A 24,462-nucleotide genomic window follows, 5' to 3' on the forward strand; every position below is an offset into this window, starting at 1 on the left:
TATCAAATGAAAGCTACAGATAATTATTAAAGCTATAGACACATAACAGTTTTTATACGGTAGATAGGGCTGTGAACTATACGAAAAGGTCAAAAAGTAAAAATCTCAAAAAGTGCACATAGCAGATTTTGGTTTGACAACAACGAAATACTACTTTCTACACTAAGAATGAACTCACATTATTATTCTCTTACTAATTGCGACACGCACCTGTGGTAGCTGTTCTTCGGTGACATTAACTTCGCCGTAATACATGAAGTCGACCATCGTCCGCAGGTCAGCGAACGTGACATCCTTTAAGATAACTATCGGGTGACGGGACGGGTTATCCACGAATAATGCCTGCAAACAAACTAAAACATTTCAAATACACGGCACACACTATATAATACTACTACTAACAATATGAGTGGCTGGTCCGAAGAACTCTCGTTATTCGTTGGAACACTCCAGTTTAGTTAGAATAAACTAATTATATAAAGTCGGTTAAAAGAGCACAGAATTTTCACTGGTGGTAGGACCTCTTGTGAGTCCGTACGGGTAGGTACCACCACCCTGCCTATTTCTGCCGTGAAGCAGTAATGCGTTTCGGTTTGAAGGGTGGTGCAGCCGTTCTAACTATACTGAGACGTTAGAGCTCATATCTCAAGGTGGGTGGCGGCATGGTGTTGTAGATGTGTATGAGCTCCAGTAACCACTTAACACCAGGTGGGCTGTGAGCTCATCCACCCATACCAGCAATAAAAAAAATCCTTAAAAAAGTTATAGGTTCTTAATTTTTTTAATTGTCCAATAACCTAAAGCTAATTCGAATTCACGAAATTAGCGCCGAATTCGTGACAATTCAATGTAATCAAATAGGTTGTTTAACGAGCAGACGAGTTCACGGTATACTTGGTATGAAGTGGTAATTGAAGTCCACAGACGCCCTAATCTGATTACCGATAAGAGATCAAAATCTTATTTTTATTGTGTAAAAGCTGTCGGATTCATTAGAAAGGGACACAAACACAAAAGACAAATCGGCGTAACCTCGTCAAGCGGTTCCCAAAGGACATGGACCATATAAAGTGAATATCGCCGCTCACTTTGAGGTGATTAGACCAGTTTTTTTTATGGTTGAAAGATTACTGGTGGCCCGGAGGCCTTTCCAGTTTCAGCAGGACAGGTGAGCGAGCAAAGGCTTAGCCAGGAGGGGTGGGATTTGCTAACAACTGCCCGAGCGCCTCCGAAGGAGACCTAACAACTCAAGAGCAATTGCTTCGCGAATTAATCTACTACCGGATCGGAATCGCGACCCGCTGAGGAGATTAAGCGAGAAACTCAGCGGGCTGATGCATGGATTAAGTTGCACGTCGACCTCTGTCGAGTTCGACGAGTACGGTTGATTAGACCAGTCTTCGTGGCACCTAAATACTTAGTATTAGCTCTTTAGGTTTAAGATCGTGAGTGGGTCTTGGTAATGCGAGCTCTCTACCCACCCGGTAGGGCTGGGCTGAGCTGGTAGTAAACTGATAGTAAGTTAAAATAGATGATACATATTATTATTTATTGTCCGTATTAAACCATACGGCTTCTAATTATTAGATTCGAAACTATTTATGTATGTAGGTATATATATTTCAGTCGTAAGATATTAAAATCGATTTAATATCACGTTGTTCAAATATACAAACAACTAAGCTTAATCCTCACCTGAAAGTATGTGCTGCATGCCGACAGCACTACCTTGTGTGCCTGCAGGTGCTTCCCTTCAGCAGCGAGAGTCACGTCCACCAGAGTCTGCGTGTTTAGAAGAGTCGTAAACATGGATATGAAGTTAGGCTGGTGGTTGTTCCATCGCAGGCTGTACTGTTGCGACATGGTGCTATTGACTGCGTACCTTGAACGGGAGCAAATAAATACATATTATAACTAACCTATCCATTAAGTACATGTATTTTCTACATGGATACCAAGTTTCAAGTCAATCGGATGCGTGGTTCAGTAGCTATAACGGAACATCCGTAAAAACTACTGTAGATTTATATATACACTAGCTGTACCCGTCCGCTTCGCTGGGCATTTAAAATTAACATTATAATTTCTCACCCCCACAAAGATTCTCATCATTAACGCCCCCACAATTAGTGTAGGGAGTCCAATACTTATATAAATATTAGCCTAACCATTAAGTACATGTATTTTCTACATGGATACCAAGTTTCAAGTCAATCGGATGCGTGGTTCAGTAGTTATAACGGAACATCCGTAAAAACCTCTGTAGATTTATATATACAATATTATTATGTGTAAACTTTTGTATGTTTTCTGAACATCTTAGTGTTAGTGACCTAGTTGTTTCAACTCATACATTTGGCGACAATCACAACAAAGTCAAATAGAGTTTAAATTAGTTATTATTCAATAATAATGCATGGTCGCTTGAAACGTGCAATAGACAACGGTAAACATAGAGGATGAGCCGTCACTGTCGATTTTTTTATTTATTGCTTAGATGGGTGGACGAGCTCACAGCCCACCTGCTGTTAAGTGTTTACTGGAGCCCATAGACATCTACAACGTAAACGCGTCACCCATCTTGAGATATCAGTTCTAAGGTCTCAAGTATAGTTACAACGGCTGCTCTACCCTTCAAACCGAAACGCATTACTGCTTCACGGCAGACATAAGCACCTACCTGCGCGGACTCACAAGAGGTCCTACCACTAGTAAAAACTCACAAGAGGTCCTACCACCAGTAATGAAACGAATAAAATTGTTATTTTATCAGAATTAATTGTAAATTCACGAATTAATCAAAAATTAGCACAGTTCGAGATTGTCAGATTAAGATTATTAATATTACTCATATTAATAATCTTAACGTGAAACGAGTTAGAGAAGTAAAATAAATGCTAATTTGAGAGGGAAATAGTCGTCATTACTCAGCATTTGGTGAAGTAAGCCCTAGTCCTACCAACAAAAAACAGGATCTTAGCTAGGTAAAACGTGGTTACAGAGGCGACAATCATCATGTTTTTTTTCAACAATAAATTTGTAAACATAATTTGTCCCTTGTGGTTAAATAATATTTTTTTTATTAAGCATAAACGATTGAAAAAACCGATTTATTTTCTATAATAGTTATTAAAGTCACGGACGGAGATCAGACGTCGGATGTAAGAGTGCGAGGAGTCGTTTAGTGGATGGGCCCTAAAATTCCTAGGGTCCGCTGTCTGCTCCCAACACCTTGCAGATCGTCAAGTTCCACATACCCCGCGCGCTCCCTAGGCGCGGGGACCTCGTAGGAGGGGGCGGCCCCGGCCCGAAAAAAAAAGAAAAAAAAAAGAAGAAAAAAAGACCTCTGATAAAACTTAAAATGTCATACTTACAGTTATATATTAAATTCTGTTTTGTCTTCCGGCCCAGTCTTTTACTGAAACAAAGATAAGTTACATGATATATAAAAATGTTTTTACTAGATTAAAAGAGAATAATATGATAGAAACGTGGAATAATATAACAAAATAAAAACAAAAACTGATCAAAGCACATTTACAAATACGTTACATATTCGCGGAGCCACGCAATGAAAAATAAAATAAAAAACAAAAATTAAATTATACTTTAAAATCGGGACGCCGATTGTCGAAGATTGTGTGATTGATATTACTTTCTTTGGTATTATTTCTAAATTAATTAATTAATTAATTAATTAAACTAGACACAAGGGGTTCCACTAATAGATTGCAAGCATCTTCGTGCAAATTATACAGGATTAGCATAGAGATCTAGTTCGTGTCTGACGCCCGTCCCCAACGTCTTTCAAGTTAATATCTACAAAATAACGTTGATTATTATTATAATATTATACGTACTAGAAATTCTGCAGCGAATAAGTCTCTTATTGCACGTTAGTTACGGTCGAGAGGGGAAACGTTACTGCTGTAGGAACGCCAGGAGCTTATTGACGTCATATCGATACCTACTTACATAAAACTGCAACGATGATGCGATTATAAAACTCGGAACGACAAAAAATGGATAATTCTCATTTATTTTACAGATAATATTATGGATAAAACATACAGCGCTCCCCCTCGCATGATCGCATGTGGTAGTCATAGATAGCCTCATGTTTTGAGACGTTAACGAACAAAAGTTGAGTTACAGCGATAGCTAAGATTCCTAATACATGCTTCCTAATAATTTCTAATGGGGCACTAAATTGCGAGGGTACAGGCACAAACAAGCTACACCTCGACGCTAATTCTCTTTGTAGCTACTGTCAAGAGGTGATGTCTTAGATAGCAAAGGATACTACTCGGAAAGGTAATTCTCTACTCCGATAAGTTTAAGAATGTGTCCAAGGAAGGCATTTTTTTCCTACCTATTCTAGTAACTTCGAAGAGTTATTCTAGATTTACTGAACTAGTAGGTGAGCTCGCGGGACTCAAACCTGACGTTGTTGCTCACATGAACCCTAGCACTGAGTTTAACCCACTGAGAAGATCCGTCACGAAACTCAGTGGGTTAAACTCAGTGTCTGTGGGTTAATTTACCTGCAGAGTCCTTCGTCGCAAAGATTCGACGAGAACGATGACCGGTGCTTGGGGTACCTAAAAGCACCGTTAGTGGATCGGAAGGATCCGAAATGTGGTGTTTTGGGCGACGTCGACTGTTTACCATTTGAACCGCAGGACCGGGAAGGCAGTCTATACACCTCTCGGCCTCTACACACATTTAATTCTTTGGGAGACTAGTTTTATAGACCCACATCCCGCGCCGCTGCGATATCAATAATAAAACATTTGATATATCATGACAAGTCTTTCCCTTAATTATGACCAAGATATTATATTTTCTATATGTTTGCCGCACCGTTTCTTTATTTATTTTTTGTACTTACGAACCTAGCATTCTTACGAGTCATATAGATATAATTTTCATTATCTAGATAATTGACAAACTTTTATGTTGTGAATAATTATATTATAGTATATTAGGTATTAAGATGGTGGTACGGCGTGTTGAGATCCCGCACGGGTAGCGAGATATATCACTACCCTGTAGTGTTTAAAGAATGAGACCAGTGTAATACTATAATTGAGCCGCATACCTGCTTCATGATAGGTAGCTTTGTTGTACTTTGTTTAGCACTTAATACCTGTAGACCCGTAAACTAGTTCACTCGTAGCAGAATAAGCAGACAAAATTAAAAAATTAAAAACTTTTAACCTAACAATTCAATTATTTTCATAAATAAATAAGACTGAAGACGATTTGAATTGAAAATGATTACAGCTAAGCAAGACGAGGGAATGGGACCGCCACGCGAGAGATCCTATTATAGTTCGATTTCCGGAGTACTCTGACCAGGAAATCTACGATCAAGGACTTGTTATTACAACTTCGTAATAAAATACAATGTTTAAGCCGTGGTTTGCCACCTTGCTTATTTTTTCTGTAAGAATGTCTCGGCAGATATAATAAAATGTTATGACGGTACCTTAAAACTCCACTCTCTTTATTGTTTACTGACAAAGTAACCACACATTCAGGTGATCGACGTTTTTCTACAAGCCTGAATATTTATATTTCAATTTGATGTGTAAACTTATTAGTTTTATTAACATTAGATGTTTTCAAAGTGAATAGATACCACAGCATGTTTACGGCGCCATAAGCCTCGAGACGAAAATTTTCGTTTTTAATTGCCATTGCAGGCCGACGAGCATACGACGAGGATCTTCTCAGTGGCTTGCAATTCCGACCCTGTGCTATATTCAGTTAAGCACTGCCAGCTCCGTGACCCTACCCGCGAAGCTGAAGTAACCCACAGCGGCTACCAACAATTGGGTAGAAAAAATATGTAATTTTTCCTACCCAACTTTCTCTTCTTTTCCTTCAAAATTTCATCATAAACACTGGTGTGGGGATTCGTGAATCTGCAAGCCTTGTTTTAATAAAGTCTTATGGTCCGAAAAAAGAGATATCTGTTATTTCATTGTAAGTGAGAGTTCAATCTAATATTTCAATTTTTTTATTGCATAGATGATCGTCCTCCCCGCTCATGGGACGAGAGTCGGCGATAGCTGTTTAATAGCCGTAGACTCCTGTAAGTATTGGCTTAATGTGGGCAGTAAGCTCATATAGAATATAGCTCTGACTGACTCAATGGTGCAGTAGTTAACCCCTCTGACTGTTGCGCCAAGGGTCGTAGGTTTGATTCCCACATTGGATAAGCATTCGTGTGATGAAGAGGTTTGTTTGCTTTTTGTCTGTGAGTCTATTATCTATATATGTATATTTAAATGTATATGTTTGTCAGTCTCTAATAGAATGCTTGATTTTTTCAGAGTTATTTATTTATTATTTACTTAATAAGTTAATATAAAATGGTTTCAACACATTTTAACACAAACAACTTCCATTACTCAGAAATATAGCATAAGAGGGTCTTCAATTACCTACAGTTTAATATTTCACTCCAGAAGATATGTAGGTTTTGCTTATATCATTTCCTGACACAAATGCAAAATATGTATTAATAATTCTAAATGGTGATAAAGAAAGTATCTTATATCATATGACGCAATTTTATAACTAATATCGCACATTCAGGACTGGACAATGTTACAAAGTTTCAGATTATAATTTGCTGTCAATATTTTTTTTTACGTTTAAAGCATATAGGTTCCTTTTACACGGTTACTAAAATATTAATTTAAGGATTATTCAATATTTTTCTAATAGAAATTCAATAATAATTAAGTAAATACTCAAGGACAAATGACACATAGTCACCAAATTAGTGTTGCTGCACTATGATAATCAGACTAATATACTTTTGATTTATATAATACAGCTAGTCACATGAATGTACACCTGATGAGAAACGCAACATACTGTGCCACCTAGGTAGTTGTGATCATAATAATTTGAATAATCTAGAAAGGAAAATACATTTTTAATTTTAGAATTCAATTAAATTTTAATCAAAAGTTAATCTTACAAAATAGTAACTTTAGGAGCAATAAACATAAAATTCAGTTGATTTTTGTTAATTGGCCATATTAATTATCTACACAATCTTATATTGTACAGTGTTTTTTTTTATATTTTGCCTCCAAACATGAGTTGCAATGCAAATTATAAATTTTACAAGATTCATTTTTCTTACATGATGTTATTCCTTCGCCATGGTAGTAATTTGTGAAAATTTCTTAAGTAATATATTTTAGTAGAAGAAGTGGTATGGGATTCTGCATGTGAGATTTTAACACTGGCATATTGCTCAATATAAATGCACTGTGCATGCCAAAACTTTGGACCACAACGACTTAAAAAAACCTACATTTACATTTACTTTATAAATTCTAACTATTGATATGTAGTATATGCTCATTGTTATTTTGGTTCACCTGAAAATAAAAAATTTACAATTTTTTCTGACTTGACTACAATTTATCTAGTTTTCTAGTTGAGTGGAAATCGGAGAGGAAATAATTAAGTATTGTAAAAATTAAATGGCTAAACTTGAAAGCTATGCAAATCGATAAGAAGGAGAATACTGGATCGACAAACTTGACATAAGCTACTAACTAAATAACAATAGACTTTTGGTGGAGTACAGCTTGGGCAACAATTATACTTGAATAAATCCATCTCAGCTCATAGTTCAGGAAATTTATTAAACAATAAATATTGATATTAGGATTGTTAAATAAATTATCAGTCGATAGTGAGCATAGTTGTAGACAGTAAATTGAAACATATTTAGAGGCAATTCTGATAACAGATAACCAAGGCATGCCTGCATTTTATAACAAAAAAACATGATTACTTTCATACTAGTGGCCTAGTTTGTTACTTTTGCTTAAATTTTCTGCTTAAATGCGAGTTATTCTGTAACTGGGGTAGATTTTAAAGAAATACATATTTGTAATTTTAAACATGATTTAGTTTTAAACTCCATGCATTGCAGCCTACCCAGTGAATAGTAGTAGCCACTTTGGTAGTAATAAGATTATAAAAATATCACTACTGTACTAGATAAATATACACTGTAACATTTATTACTGGTTTAGAATAGATAAAACCTCTATAGAACAGACTCAGAAGAGTGTATTCCCAAAACGTTTTCACCTTACAATATATATAAGCAAAATAAATATGCATTGCAAAAAAAACTCACCTATTTATTTTTAAACATATTAGCAAACAATTGATTTTTAGATACAATACAATATTAAAAGGCAAACTGAAGAATCAACTACAAACAAGCTGTTATAACAAAGAGATATGTTTCGATGTATCTTCTGAGATAATCTGAATGATTTCAGTCTCTGTTAACGGTTCCATAGTTTTGTAATGCAAATACACTGGATAACTCATTCAAGTGTTTTGTATATTTCTATATTTAGGTGCGTCAGCCTTCAGGGGTTAATCTGGTATAAATTTTAAGATTTATTGAACTCAAAATTTGACTAATATGAATTGAATGGCATTATAGTTTTATTCAATGTTTTCATTTTAGACCTTTTATTTTTCATTAGACAGATGAAACACACACTTAAGGGAACTCCCACCTGATTTGGTTGTAGGTGGTTACTGAAATCAATAGTCTAGGCAGTGTTGATATCGCCACCTACATAAAACCATAAGGCTACCATAAAACCCCTTATTTAATTAATGTAATATAAAATTGCAATTTGATAGTAAAATAAAATTTACAGAATAAAAATAAAATAACAAAAAATCTTAAAAGGAAACCTAACTTTAACTATAAAAATGAGTACCCATAAATTAATGAATGTTGTTATAAGTGTTATCAATGTTCATATTTTAAAAATATTATCCTAGATCACCTGTTGTTTACATAATAAAATGGTTTTTTTTTAATTTGATGATGTTATGTTTTGGTTAATATAAAATTTACATTATAGTAGATTTCAGTGCTAACTCTACCAAATTATTAAGTGAGGATGAGTACTAAACAAATAAAGTGCAGTATGTATGTAGCTATTTCAGTTTAATTTAAAGTTTACATTAGTTAAACAAGAAGTGACAGCAGAAACTTAGAGATTATCCGATTAGTTTGAATTCAACACACATCCTTTTGCCCTGGAATAGTTACCTCCAGTGCTTTATGGATCTGTGGTAACAAAAAGAAGCAAGGAGTCAGAGTGATACGGTTTTGAAAGCTATAAAAAAGTAGATCAGGGATAAAGATATCGCTAGGCGTAAAAGGATCGCATTGCATCCAAAATACTAAATACATTTCGTAACACCTGCACAAATAATAAAGAAAAAAAACATAGCTACGGATGAGAACTCCCGAGTGGTATGTCATCAATCAATAACAATACAACAGTTCGCATATAAGCGTCAAATTAACTTCGAAACTCAAAACTTACCCATAATGCGTCCCGTAATTTTATTTCACTTCTGCAGAACTATTTTCCATGAGAAATTATTGATAAAAATCTAAAATAAAACAATCAACCCACGCTAACAAAATACGCACCGCGACCCACGCCGATGAGGGTTGCCAGATCTGAATAAAATCAATTTTCTTCGATTTTAAGCCATTAACAACTCGTAAGTTTTCAGTTTCGTGATGCTGTCGAGTAATTTTCCAATCTTCTTAGAGCTACTTAAATACGACTAATAAGTATTGCCCCAAACACAAATTGCTTGACAAATTGTTATTGATTGTGATTTTAATACATGAGCGAAAATGTCAAAATCAATCGCAAAACTTAAATAGCGGTAGCTTCAATGTTAGCTACAACGTGGTTTGGAATCACGAATCGCTTTGTAAGTAAATAGAGCACGCTACTTGATTTTAAACATGAAGAATGAATTTTAAGAAAGTCGTAAATAATTTTAATTTCTTTAATGTAATATTAATATATAATTCATTTACGACATTCACATTAACATGAAAAATTAATGGATACATAAGAGAAAAAATGAATTCCTCTTAAAAGAAAATACTTATTAACTATCCTATATTTTCTTAGAATTTGGGTTTCACTTTAAGTGGGCCCTTAGTTTCTTACGAATTTTAAAGATCTTGTCAATTGGAAAAGCTTTAATATTTTGAAAATCAAGCATGTTTTGAAAAAGAGCATAATAAGGTGAAGAAGTTCTGGCATGAAAACTGAAATCTCAGTTTCGTCCTTCTAGAATTCCAAAAACATTAACAACTGATTAAAAAAATTAAGCTCAAGGTGTGTCTAGAAAGGATTATCTAGGGCCGAAAATTTAAAACTGTCTCAGTAAGTTTTCAGTTTATACATGTAGCAGTTGTACGAATCGTTATCGTGAATCGACCTATGAAGAACTATGTTCATTTGAGGATAAAAAAAATTGTTTACAGACGCTGACCATGTTGAAGATTCAAAATATACGTTCATATTATTATGTTCAATTAAAACAAATAGTAGGGAAAATTCGGAGCTTTGTCGTATTGCCAGTATAAACACGTTCTGTTTTACGGTATAATTGTTTAAAATGACAAAGAATGAGTTCCTTTTTATTTGTTATAATTGTGAAATAGATTTGTGCACGGAACGGCAGTGACGTCATGAGACCACAGTCCGTCAACTTTCTTAGCGGCCAATGCCAACACTGGCAATATCTGCGAAAATGAGTAAGCGCTCTACAAAAGAAGCAATCAGCGATAAATTTTTTTAAGGGATTTTATGTCCAGGTAACTAAGACCTTTAAATCATGTCTTATATTTTAATTTATATTCATATTTTTATGAAAAATGATATTATGGAGTGAAATGAAATGAAGATGATTAATTTGAGACATTAATCAACTGGGATGAATTTTATTTCAGTCCATATTATCATTTTTCACAAAAAAAGAATATACATTATAAGACATAACTTAAAAGTCTTAGTTACCTGGTCATAAAATCACTTTGAAAAAAAGCGACTGTCGCGACATTTTGGATTTTTTTTAAACTTAAGATTTACAAACTACCGCGATTGATTGATTCTTTCCGCGACATTTAGGCTGTTGTACTTTTCTAAAACATGGTAGGGAAAGGAAGTGTAAAATGCTCAAAATGCGGCATTACATCAAAAGAATATTTTCCTTAACCTTCCATAGGTTTCCTCTTCCGTCCAAGCATCGGTCTCTGAGGTAAGTAGATCAAACATTAATATTTGGATTAATTTTAGATAAACGTCCTCCTGATTTTACAAGTTCTCACTTTTTGCACAATTCCGACTTGAATTATGCAAAAAGTGTACTTACTTAATATTATTTTGAAGATTGCTTAGAACTTTGTTTTTTAATTTAAAGTAGAACAGCTTCATACTTTATACCTGTGTACAATGAAAGCATTATTTTTTTAGGGCTAAATTTTGTTTTCTGATGGTGATTGGACATCCAATGAATTGTTAGAAAAGTTGAACGCACAGCATAGGATGCTATGTGGCAATCATTTTGATGATTCTTCATTTACCAGCAGCAACAGGAAAAGACTTCCATCTGAAGCTCAAAGTATACTTTCCCAATTAAGAGACGAACAGTGTAGTCCATCTAAAGCAAGTCATGACATCCAAGTGAGTATTTACATAGTTTACTTTATAATCATAAAAATATTACTCAAAAAATTATAAAACAGTTACGGGCATTAAACTTCTTATCTCGTGATAATATTCCATAACAAATCAAAAAAATATTGATTTGTATCCTTTTCATATTGAAGAAAGTCTTCTCCCAAGTAAAACAAATTCACTTATCCTATATAGAATAGGTAGATATGTTAGGATACACTTGGGGGATGTAGATAATTAATTTATTCTGATGTAGTTATATCACATTGGTTATCTTGACATAGTACTTGAATTTCAAATTGTGAAAAAGAAATAAACATCACTTTTAAGAAAATATTTTTTTCCAAAATAATAATAATAACATGTAAACCTACATAGAATACATAGATCGAAAGTATTAAAGTTACCAAAAAATTTACTTTAAAGGAATTAATTTTCTAAATGTTTTATTTAAATTTGAAATTTGTGATTTAATTATTTTTGTATATTTTCCAGGAACCATCAATAAGCAAAGGTATTTTGAAGGACTTGGATGTGAAAAAGTTCACTGAACTTACACCTAAAAAGCAAAAGCTGCATAAGAGATGCAGAAAAACCTATCTGAAATAATGAGGCTCTGAAGAAAGTTTAAAGGTGTTAAAAAATCCAAAAGATCTATATTAAGTGTACTAACATCAAATGAACCTACTAATGAATTATTAAAAAGCAAATTAAGTAGTTCATTTTATTTACTATTACAATGCCAACTGAACAACGTTCCAAGAAAATTAGCTGGATGGAGATGGACACTGGATGATAAAGTGTTAGCCTTAAGCATTTATAAGAAATGAGTCGACTATTATCAAAGCCGGCAATGTGACTTTTGGACAATTATTGGTAAATCAGAAAAACTAATTATTGACTTTGTATTCCATTGGCAGTCACAAAACTCTTCTGAACGACATCTTAGATAAATAACAGGTTAAGTATTAACCTTTATTTAATGCAGGTTTTGAACCGTATTCTTTGAAGGAGACGATTATATTCAAATCAATCTGTATTGACATATCAATAACATTTTTTTGTCCAAATGCACAGATTGCCTCCCTTGATAATAGACGACTCAAATCAAACTGTTGTTATAGATTATTAGTAGGTTATTTTGTTGATCCAATTCATATTTTATGTGAAAGTAACAAAGAGCTAGGAGATATGCCTCCTCAGTGTTCTGGTGAAATGCAAGCATGTGCTTATCTTTGCGGATTTATTGTAAAAAAGATGGCACTCAATTGTACTCTTTGTAAAAGTATTATGCTAGCAGACCAGAACACTTAGGTATGTCATTTGTTTACATTGTTCAAAGAATATGACGATGTTAAATGTAGTTTAAATTACATTCAGTACAGTTTTTGTAAAATGGTTGAAAAGGCTGCAAATTTGGTAAACAATTATCTAAAAGATCACAGTCACACAGAAAAAATTAAAATGAATTTATATACTTTATTAACTGAAAATTTGGACAAAGATTGACTAAAGGTATGTGAAGAACATTACGCAGTCAATATTGAAACAATTATAAAAAGTACAATTGCTATATGTTTAAAAAGATTTTGTAAAATAAAAAATGATGAATTTATGGAAGAAGCGTCCAAAAATCATGGAAGAGAAAAATAAATATATTGAAAAACGTTTAATATTAAGTGATGATGTATGTAAAGTGTAAATCGATTAAATATTCAACCATTTCATTAAATTATAAAAAATGCATTAATTTTATTGCAATTAACTTATATTGCAACTTAACTATTAATTGCAGTCCTAGTGGTAAAACAATTGCAGTTATCTCAGATTGATGTCAGATTATTTACAAAACATTTATGCTCAACACATTTGTAAATTTAAAACAATACTTTATTGTCAGATAATACCTTTTCTAATTCTACAAGAAACTAAAATTAGTATGTTTCGAGTTTAGGAGTCATTAATCATCAATAAATGATAGATTTTCATGTTTATAAGTCATATAACACCCGTGTTCAGTTACTATGTAACTTCATCTAATTAGTTACTTTTCAATGACGTCCCTTTCAAGGATATTTTATATGAAAAGTTTCTCTACGTTTAAATATACTGAATTATTATAAAATAAGTAAAAAAGTCATCAAGTATGTAATTTATATATATTTATTGTTAATAAATAACGACACCATAATTTTACCACACTAAATCTTTTATATGAAACAGTCAATTACACTGTGGTAAGCCTTTTACAAATAACGTAGATTTTCTCATTAATTTATTACAGTAAAAAACTTAATTCTAATTTTAAATCTAAAATCTAATCTAAATGTAAACTTTATATCCTTTAAAATTATTCTGCCGCCACGCGCAGTGCTGTATATAATATAAATACTTTAATTGTTAATAAGAATATACATTAAGACTTTTTGTTTTTAATTATGGTAGCTTAATAAAATTGTTACCCATGTACAATCCTTGTTTTATTTCTCTACATGAAATTATTCCTTAATTAAATTCTCTACTTGCATACCATTTTAAATTCTCGCGCCATACGTTAGTACCGATGGCATTAACTGGAGCGTTGGTGTAGGCATTTTTTTACTATGAAGCTGTTGTTCTTCTTCGCTAGAAGTAATAGTGTTCTGTGCATGAGACTGTCATTTAATCGTGTAAATAAAAGAAAACTTGCATTTAAAAATTATCCCGCGGCGATAAACGTCGCGTTGATCAGTGATTTCGTTGCTTATTGAATAATCAGGTAAAGTCGTAGAATTTCGTTAGAATTATTTGTTATTAGAGACAGCGTTTTATAAATTTTTATCTTAAAACAAATTAAAGCCACACTTTTTTTTTCCATGTGAAATATTTTTATGATATTAAATCAAAACGCGACACCGCTAGCATTGATTCTTGATTAAACATAGGTAGTCCTTTGTGTGGTATATTGTTTTTTTTTACATTCCTTCTGACCTTCGGACACAGGAAGGTCAGAGCGAACTTTATATACCTTTGTAATTCTAAGACGCGGACCGTGGTCAGGCAGCGGCGATGTGATCACTGAGTGCATCGTACGTGTTTATTATTGTCCTACTCTTGTTTGCTTACGAGATTCATAACATACCATGATGAATGTGCTATCACAGTTTGCTCCATACTATTTTTACTTTAATGGAAATACACACATACCAAGTGTACACACTTCAATATTAATCTGGCGCTTGTGCCTATAACAGTAATTTTATAATTAGTAGTCCTGTGTGAATTTGTATTGTTATAAATAAATCTTATTTGACTATATCTGTCCTTTGTTCCCACTACTGAGTTGTCTGCCCTTTGTTTGTGTCCAAATAATATGATAATGCATCTGTACACTATGATTGTCCTTATTACAAACAAAAAATTACATTATGGACCAACTATTAATATATAATTATGAAAACTAAATATAGTATTTCCCATTAGGAAGAAGTTTTACATAAATTGCTATATCAATTATTGAGTTTCTCTTAATTGCTACCTACTAAATATAATTCTGTTAAGTCAATAATTGATGGTTCTTATTTCTTGCCAATTTGTGTACAGCTTAGTATCTTATGAATTACATGTATTTAAAACCTAATGATTCTTTTTATAACTAATACTAAAATTGTGTTATATAAACTTTAATATTCATATACTAATTTATCATACTAAAGTTCTTCTAATAATTATTTTTATAAATAATCTGAAGTGAAGTCTGGTATAACATTTGAAGCACTAAGTAATGTAAGATTAAAGTCATTGTGGCCCAAAAGATAACACCACATGTTACATTCCTATTGAGTCACGTGACTATGCTGAAGTTAAAAACCTGCGAGCGGTACCCATTTTTGTATGAAATAACATGAATGACTTTCATGGTGAAGAAATAACACTGTGAATTATATATAGTATGTACCTCGAAAAATTTGAATTTGTGTATTTACTGATGATAGGCATCTTGTGACAGGTAAGTATGACCACTTTGCCTATTTCTGCTGCAGTAATGTGCTCTGGTTTGAAGGGTGGTGCAGCCATTTTACTCTAAAACTGACACTTTAGAACTCATGTGGTCAAGGTGGATGATGATATTTTCACTGTTGATGTCTATAGGCCCCCGGTAATCTCTTAACACCAGGTGAGCTGGGAGGTTTTTCACATGCCTTCCCTTTAAAAAATAAATCTACAAACAAACCCTAAATGTTTAATTAGAACTGATACTTGCAAGGTGAAATTGGTTAAAATTATATTTGTCTTTATTACATTGAGACCTGAATAGGCCAGAATCTGTACAATTATTTTCATTTTGAGCAATTTGCGGATGATTGCTCAATGATTCAGTGTACAGAGGTAACTTGCATGCCTTTTAATTCTTAGGGTTCCCTGCCACGTGTTTCCTATGAATTATTTCTTTTGATTCAGAGTAGATGCAGATGATTTCCATTATTTAGTAGTGTCCTGTATTAGCTACTTATAGATTATAGTCATCTGTGTTTACGGAAACATGAGGGTAAAAAGATATAAAATATAATGGTCTGAAAGCCACACCTGGTGCATTTAAATATCTATTATATAGTTGCAGGCTATGTATGTAGCAGGATAATCCAGAATTGAATCAATTCATTATATTATATACCTGTAAAATCTCCCCATCAGTATTTAGAAACAAATTAAATGCAGTGTGGCAATTATGTGTTCTGTTTCGAAAGCTAGGATAGCAATTAGCCAATACAACTGCCACTTAACCTCATGTCTCTGGGTGGATAGGCTTAAACGTAGCATGTTGCCCATATCTACAGGTAATTCTATTAAGGAAGTGCTCTGGTAATTTTTATGACGATCCCAGTGTTATTCTCTTCTGTACATTTTATGTTTCCTAAATAGGTTCTTAAAATAAATAGATACACATATTCGATTTCTCTAAATTAAAACTTAAGATCATATTGTTAAACTAGGTATGTTTATATTATGAGTAATTGATTTGGTTTTAACAAGAAATCCATTCGAATCTCATCATAATTTTGTTATTTAAAAACAAAAAAACTATTAATTTATAAAGAATGACTTTCATAGGACATTTACAGAAATTTACATGGGTAAAATTATAATCGGATTTTTTGTTCCCAGTCACTTGAAACGGAATCATCGAGAAATAGCCGCAAGATGAGCAAATTGTGCAAACAAGTGTCGATCGAGTCCCCCGGACCGACCATAAAGGAATGTGTCTTTAGCTTTGACGTGCCAGTACCAGACGTGCCCCTCTACGGAGCTAGGATTAGAGTTGTGTACGCTGGAGCGTGTTACCGGGCTAACAGAACAAGATCGACTTCAGTGTGCAGTACTTCTTCTGTGTCTTCCATAGGCAGCTTTACTGGGGAGATGGATGGTTACGCTCATACCACGATTCCCGCCCATATCGGAATAAGAGACGGTGCGTTATTCCCTGGCTATGAAGTTGCGGGCATTATTGACGCCATAGGAAAGGCTGCCGAACGTACTGATGAACTCAAGGAAGGAGCAAGAATCGTTCTGTACCCTTACGAAGGGGTACCGCATGGTTATGCCGAATATATAGTGGTGCCGGACTTCAAATGTTTGGTGCCGATACCGGATCAATTGCCATTAAGCATAGCCGCTATGCTACCGACTGGCGCTTTGTTGGCCATGAATACAGTAGTATCGGCCAGTGAATGTTTAAAAGTGGCTTTAGAAGGACCTGCAAAGAAGGACAAAACGACTGTCCTAATTGTAGGAACTGGAGGCTTAGCCTTGTGGGCTCTACGCCTTGCCACGTACTATTTCAAGCGCGAAGAGTACAATGATCGCATTAGTATAGCTGTAGCTACGCTTAAGGATGAAGGATTTTTATTGGCGAAGGAGTGTGAAGAGTGAGTTAAGATTTTTATTATCTTAATACATAATCATACATGAGACATATTTTAAATACTATTTAATATATAACCTAACTAAGCAAAATGCTATATATATTTGTGAATGTTGCCAAAAGTTGAAGACCAAAATGTACACAGATCACCCCATTTTTAACTACGTTGTTAGCGCTTACGTGATTTAAGATTCAAACCCACGTCTCACGAATTGGCAGTTACTCAACATTTCTCGGTTACATTCATGCTTTTAATAATCATTCCCTACCTATTGTCTTTTAAAATGTTAGGAGCTTTTTCTCATATTAATTTCCGTGAATGAAATTTTTATTCAAATGCTTTACGTCAGTTTGGAATAACTAAAAATAATTTAGGGTTTATAAACTTTCACGCGTATCGTCACTGACGAGTATGATGATTATTTTCGCTTTATTTTTACCTGTATTAACAGCGATGTTATTAGTCATTGATATGCCTCAAATTATACGGGGTTGCGACATCCTTAAACTAAGTAATTCTACTGAAAACTCTTCGTCGTCTATCACTTCCTCTATTGCTGTTATGCACATATCTTGACCACCAGTAAGGCGTGTTCTCAATCTTCACGACCTGGTATGCTCAGCTTTGAACGTCGTCATATCTATTAATCTAATGCAAGTAACGTCGATCTTATGCGGCCATTTTAAGGTGGTCAGCATCTATATTATGATATCTATGGTCTTCGGTAGCAGCACGGTCAAGGAGGCCGAGAGGTTTTCCTTTAAGAGATTTAAAAAAAAAATTACCTTTTTTTATAGGGTCAACGTCGTGCAATGGAACGAAGATTTGTATGAGAAACAGTTGATAGAACGTACTACAGACGCGTGCGGTGGACCGGTCGACGTGGTACTCAACTTTGGCACCACTTCTCGATCTTTGCACCGTTCACTGCAGTGCTTGGCCCCTGTGAGTTATATATATATATATTTATTTTTTTATTGCTTAATTTGGTGGACGAGCTCACGCACCTGGTGTTAAGTGGTTACCGGAGCCCATAGACACCTACGACGTAAATGCCGCCACCCACCTTGAGACTTAACTTCTAAGGTCTCAGTTTTTACAGTACAACGGCTGCCCCACTCTTCAAACCGAAACGCATTACTGCTTCACGGCAGAAATAGGCAGGGTGTTGGTATCTACCCGGGCGGACTCACACGATGTCCTACCATCAGTAAATTGGATGCTCTACCTTATTACATTAGATTCTACTAGCGCTGGCTTGAAATTTAAAATTGACTGTTTAGATATTTTCCCTCATATTATCGAATTTTAAACCACGTTATTTGGTTTTGACACAATTAGCAGAAAAAAAAGACTTTTTCTTTTGAGTGTTCGTCAATTAATTGAGCATTTTATTTGTAGGAAGGTGTGGTCCTCGTGACCGAAGATGTAGGCGAGAGACTCCTGTCCAAGTTCGCGAAGAAGGCTGAAGATCTCAGCGTCAGTGTTGTGGTTGTGCCTAACGGGACTATCGAACAGCTGAAAGAACTGGTGTCACTAGTCGCACGCGGGGATGTGAGTAATCGACTGCGAACTATTGTATATATTGTCGACGTCGCCCCAAACACGTCATTGCGGATCCTCCCGATCCACTAACTGTGCTTCTAGGTACCTCAAGCACCGGCCACCGTTCTCGTCGAACCCGTCGCTTGCGACAAAGCACTCGACGAGTAAATTAACCCACAGACACAGCCCACTGAGTTTCTCGCCGGATCTTCTCAGTGGGTCGCGTTTCCGATCCGGTGGTAGATTCTGCGAAGCACGGCTCTTGCTAGGGTTCGTGTTAGCAACAACGTCAGATTTGAGCCCCGTGAGTTCACCTACTAATTAAGGTTCCGCTGAAATAGCCTCGCAAGGCTATTTATTAGCTTAGGTAGAAAAAAAAAAAGAATGCTTGTTACTCTTTCACGCAAAAACTACTGAATGGATTTTGATGAAACTTTACAATAATATAGCTTACACATAAGCTATCGTTTATAAAGGTATAGTGTGAATTACTCAAAATATAACGATAAGTGTCAACTAAGAAGGAAAAAATCTGCTATCTATAAGCTATTTTGGCGTCCGCCGCAAAAATCATTGTAATTACGCGTATGTATATCATGTAAAATGGAATTTTTTATCTTAAATAGTCCTAGAAAAAAAGCCCTTGATAGCATCTTTTATTTGTAAGCCGTTATCGCCAAAATAGGGAATGATGATTAAAAGAAGAGGAAAGATTAGATTTTTTGTTTCGTTACGTTCTTTTTTGATTGTGTTTGTTACTGTCAGGATCAGATCGGTACAAAAAAATTGTATAACATTAATAATAAATTACAGTTCCCAAACAGAAGCGAGGGCTGGTCGCTATTTATAAATAAGACCAATAAAAGGTTATTAGCGACAGGCTAATCTAGTGACTTAGCGGCGATGAAAACACCTGATCTTAATCGGTTCCTAACGGTGACGGATGGTCTTGTTCAATTCTGTGTCAATAGGTTTCGGTAGCCACTTAATATCAGACCGACCGTGAGTACATTCAACCATTTACGCAGTAAAAAAACAAAAAGAAAACATCGGCTATCGATTGAAACTAAAGTAGAGTAGTAGAACACATGATTGCTTTGTGATAGTATTTGAGCCGCTTAAAGGATGGCGCGCATACAATATTTCATGTTTCAAATGGGAAATATAATATACCTAGCTGTACCCGTCCGCTTCGCTAGGCATTTAAAATTAACATTATTATTTCTCACCCCCACAAGGATTCTCATCATTAACGCCCCCGCAACTGGTGTAGGGAGTCTAACACTCAAATAAATATTAGCCTATCTATTAAGTACATGTATTTTCTACATGGATACCAAGTTTCAAGTCAATCGGAGGCATGGTTCAGTAGTTATAACGGAACATCCGTAAAAACCACTGTAGATTTATATATTAGTACAGATATACTAGTATTTTTTTTTTCAAAATCTTACGTAATTAGTCCGTGTATTTTCTATATTTTTGCCGTGACTGGTTAGCCATTAAAGCTCGCCAATGTGTTTGATTAATAGAAATCGTGTCTTATACGTGATTCCGCATTTATTGAAGATTATTTTCCTACGTGGCGACAATCGCTGAATGAGTGACGTCACGGATCTGGCATCCCACCGCGCTGCCAGGGAGGCGCGACACTAAAAAACGTTTTAAATATAAACATGCGTAATATAGGTCATGAATTCTGTTTTTTAGCTGTTTATCTGTTATTCTTTGTGATTTAGCTGTAGGGCTACTGCACATCTCTTTTCATCAAATATTTTATTATATTTAGCGTCGGCGTAATTTATAATTTGTACGTATAAAAAGTTATGTATTTGACAGAGATTTTTTTCCACTCTGGCTAAAAGTCTGGTTCTAGTTGAAAAGTAATAATAAAACCTGCTCTGTTTTTTTATGTAGACTAAAATAGAGATGCCCTATTTTTGAAGGCAAAACTTATTCAGAAATTTTGTAATTCGAAACTTGATTTAACATCAGAAATGACACTAAAAAAACAACACTAAAATTAGACAAATACAAACATCTGGGATTTCAGTTACGAGAGAATGCCGTAGAATTTTCTGAACGATTCACCTCGACCCAGAAATTAAACACAATAAAATGAGTAAAAATAGACATACATATAGGATACAGGCTAGGAACGACATAGATTACTTCTGAAGTTTTCACTTTTGAGCCATTTAAACTTGTTTTATAATCCAATGTGGTTTTAACCGACTCAGAAGATGATAGTAGCAACCCTATTGCTTTGTGATTAGTGTTCGGGGTCATTGAACAACTGAAGATTAGGGAATTTTTATCGCAGAATGTTTTGAGCAGGTGGCGCTCACGTGATTTATTTACTATTATTAACAAAACAAAAAAAAAATACCTTTTTAAATTTTAAAATACTTATAACCAAAAATTTACTAAATAGTATTTTTTTAATCCTTTCTCATATACATACGTATGTGGCATTTAAAATTATAGATACAAAAAAAAAAAAATGTTTTGTCATATTAAAAGCGATGCCATGCTAGTTATAATTCAATTTAAATTTGTATTTTCCTGACTGCCGAAGGAGGCAATTTTTTTTTTTTTTATCCTACCTATGCTGATAGCCTTGAGAGGCTATTTCAGCTTCGCCCTAACGTTTGTAGGTGAGCTCGCGGGGCTCAACCGGAGAGTTGCTAACACTGACCCTAGCAAGAGCAGTGCTTCGCAGAATCTACCACCGGATCGGAAACGCGACCCACTGAGAAGATCCGGCGAGAAACTCAGTGGGCTGTGTCTATGGGTTAGTTCGCTCGTCGAGCCCTTCGTCGCAAGCGACAGGTTCGACGAGAACGATGACTGGTGCTTGAGGTACCGAAAAGCACCGTTAGTGGATCGGGAGGAGCCGAAAAGACGTGTTTTTGGCAACGTCGACTGCTTTCCATTCTGTCCGCAGGATCGGGAATGGACGCGGCGCATTGAAGCAATTATCTCGAATTCTGTTATCAAGTGCCTGGATAGGCTAACTTTGCCTTCTTTTGTTTATTAATGCATGCTTTTAGTATTTTAGGTGTCTTAGAAATAGATTAATCCTTATTGTCTCCGGCTTTGTCTTTCCAAGGGTCTATTAGATATTCCGGCGCCTTAATAAGAAGATCTAAGAGATAAATCGACATAATGGGTGTACCTCAGGGTTCCATTTTGGGTCCTTTTTTATTTCTAATATATATAAACGATTTACCTAGTTTTATTGAGTCCCGACACGAGGTCGTATCATTCGCAGATAATACATCTTTATTATTTAAAATTAAACGACAATTACAAGTCTATGACGAAGTGAATGATGCGATTTCGTGTGTGGTTCATTGGTTCCGTATCAATAACCTATTATTTATTGAATAGTAAGAAAACTAAATGTATTAAATTTACTTTAAAATGTATTAAACCATCTTTAAATGTGAAACAAGTGGATAGTGATGTAATTGTTTCTGAGGATACATTGGAGCTTGTTGAGTCAACCGTATTTCTTGGTATAACAGTGGACTCCAAACTGCAGTGGGGACCTCATATTCATAAATTGGCGAGTAAGCTCAGCTCTGCAGCATATGCAGTAAAAAAAATTAGAATGTTAACAAACGCGGACACGGCTCGTTTAGTTTACTTTAGTTACTTCCACAGTGTCATGTCCTATGGCATTTTGCTATGGGGCAATGCGGCCGATGTAGAAATGATATTTATTCTGCAGAAAAGAGCTATACGTGCTATTTATAACATGCACTCAAGGGAATCCCTGAGGGAGAAATTTAAAGAAATTAAAGTTCTCACTATGCCATACCAGTACATTTTTGAAAATTTGATGTATGTTCGTAAACATATTGAGGAGTTTCCTAAAAAGTCGGAAATACATAATAGAAATACTAGGAACAAACCCAAGCTTGTTGTGCCGATGAGTAGGTTACATAAGATACGAAACTCATTCGGGTGTTTGTCTGTGCGCCTGTACAACAAAATCCCATAAGATGTTCAGAACCTACATATACATAGGTTTAAGAAAACTATTAAAGAACATCTGTGCAATAAAGCTTACTATAAAGTCAATGATTATCTAGAAGATTGCACAAAGTGGGAATGAGTTGCTCGCTCCGGGCATTTCAATATCGTAGTAATTGTTACGTTATAATACTCATTGTAAAAAATTCATATTTAAAAAAAAAAATAATCTAATATTAAAAAATAAATAAATAATAATTTCATATTTAAAAAAAAAAAAAAAGTCATGCCCGCTGAGTTTCTTGCCAATTCTTCTCAGGACGGAGGCTAGTTCTTGTAAATTGGCGGTAGTTATTTTGACGTTCAACAAGTATGTACTTTCATTTATGTTGAATAAAAAAAAAATTTTTTTTGATTTGATTTGATTTTGATTTGATAATTAGTTCAGTGCGCTACATAGGGCACCGGTGACCGACACACCAGTCAGTGTTAAATTCGGATGAATGTGTTCGAACGTTCGAACTGATATAATAGAAGCATGTTTATTGTCTTTGACAAGTTATTAGTAATGTTAGACCATAAAATATAGAATTGGAGATTTTATTTGATAATTCGTGTCACCAGATCGAACCCCCTCCGCACTCGGTGTACCCAGCTGAGGAGGCAGCAGAGGTCGTGCGAAAACTTTGTAATTCAGAAATAAAGGGACGAGCCATATTGAAGTTTCACAACGTGGAGTAAGCCGTCAACTAAATTAATATAAGTTACTACTTGTTAATGATTGTGATTGTTATTCGGTACGCGTAAAACATTGAGTATAAGACGTAGTTGGTGTATTTTGTGGGTTCCGTCGCCTAACAGGTGGTAAGCACGCTCGATGCGATATATAGAAATATGTCGTTAACATTAAACTACTGTCACCAAAAATATATTCATTATTTCTCGACTGTGTATTCTACTGTAAAGAAATGTGAATAAACATAATTAACATAGATGTTGATTAAAAATAATAATTATGAGTAATGTATGTGTTACTCGTAAAAAAATTGTTTTAAAATATTAATAGACTTTACTAAAAGAAATATTTAAAGTCAATTTTATATTGCCTTTGATTTAAAAAAAAACGTGTTTCGGAAATGAGTACTGTTTAAATGGTAGTGTTTACAAAATTACTCATGCCAATCAAAATATTGTAGTTTATGTGACTTACAATTTGATTGTATATGCATAATATATTGTCATGATGTGATGTAAAAACTTTCAACTGAAAAAAAAAAAAGTTCTACCTCAAAGTAAAATCTAAAAATAATGTATTATAATAAAAATTTATAGTTTTAATACTTTAGATTCACAAATAGTAAACGATAATTTAGATTAGAATGTTGCAGTAGAGTAATCCTGTGTTGTATAAATAAAAAAAATAAAAAAAAAAACTTTGTAAGAGCTTTGTTCGATTGTCATAATAATAT

At 34.4% G+C, this 24,462-nt stretch overlaps 2 protein-coding genes across 4 annotated transcripts in view; one reads left to right on the forward strand and one right to left on the reverse strand.

Moving 5' to 3' along the window:
* The window catches only part of LOC114245789 (uncharacterized), a 32,153-nt gene extending 22,597 nt beyond the window's left edge, over positions 1 to 9,556 (reverse strand). Inside the window, exons 1-4 of one of the 2 annotated variants that reach the window (XM_028178073.2) lie at positions 9,402 to 9,556; positions 3,375 to 3,418; positions 1,696 to 1,882; positions 211 to 342 (exon numbers count right to left, since the gene is read on the reverse strand). In XM_028178073.2, coding sequence (XP_028033874.2) covers positions 211 to 342; positions 1,696 to 1,863 — 300 coding nt within the window. In that variant the 5' untranslated portion in view covers positions 1,864 to 1,882; positions 3,375 to 3,418; positions 9,402 to 9,556. The remainder of the gene's footprint in view (positions 1 to 210; positions 343 to 1,695; positions 1,883 to 3,374; positions 3,419 to 9,401) is intronic. The other variant, XM_028178070.2, reaches the window with a different exon arrangement.
* A 1,379-nt stretch (positions 9,557 to 10,935) lies between these two features.
* Drat (Death resistor Adh domain containing target) lies at positions 10,936 to 24,075 on the forward strand. Of its 2 annotated transcripts, XM_089740436.1 has the most exons (7): positions 10,936 to 11,145; positions 11,361 to 11,570; positions 12,060 to 14,322; positions 16,710 to 17,470; positions 18,265 to 18,412; positions 18,869 to 19,021; positions 23,618 to 24,075. In XM_089740436.1, exons 4-7 carry the CDS (start codon positions 16,746 to 16,748, stop codon positions 23,732 to 23,734), a joined length of 1,143 nt encoding a protein of 380 aa, XP_089596562.1. In that variant the 5' UTR covers positions 10,936 to 11,145; positions 11,361 to 11,570; positions 12,060 to 14,322; positions 16,710 to 16,745; the 3' UTR covers positions 23,735 to 24,075. The 2 variants fall into 2 exon arrangements, with proteins under 2 accessions (XP_089596562.1, XP_028034285.1); XM_028178484.2 differs by lacking the exons at positions 10,936 to 11,145; positions 11,361 to 11,570; positions 12,060 to 14,322 and adding an exon at positions 14,389 to 14,632.
* The last annotated feature ends 387 nt before the right edge of the window (positions 24,076 to 24,462 follow it).

This window comes from Bombyx mandarina, chromosome 01, assembly GCF_030267445.1.
Source record: "Bombyx mandarina strain Sakado chromosome 01, ASM3026744v2".
Lineage (NCBI taxonomy): Eukaryota > Metazoa > Arthropoda > Insecta > Lepidoptera > Bombycidae > Bombyx > Bombyx mandarina.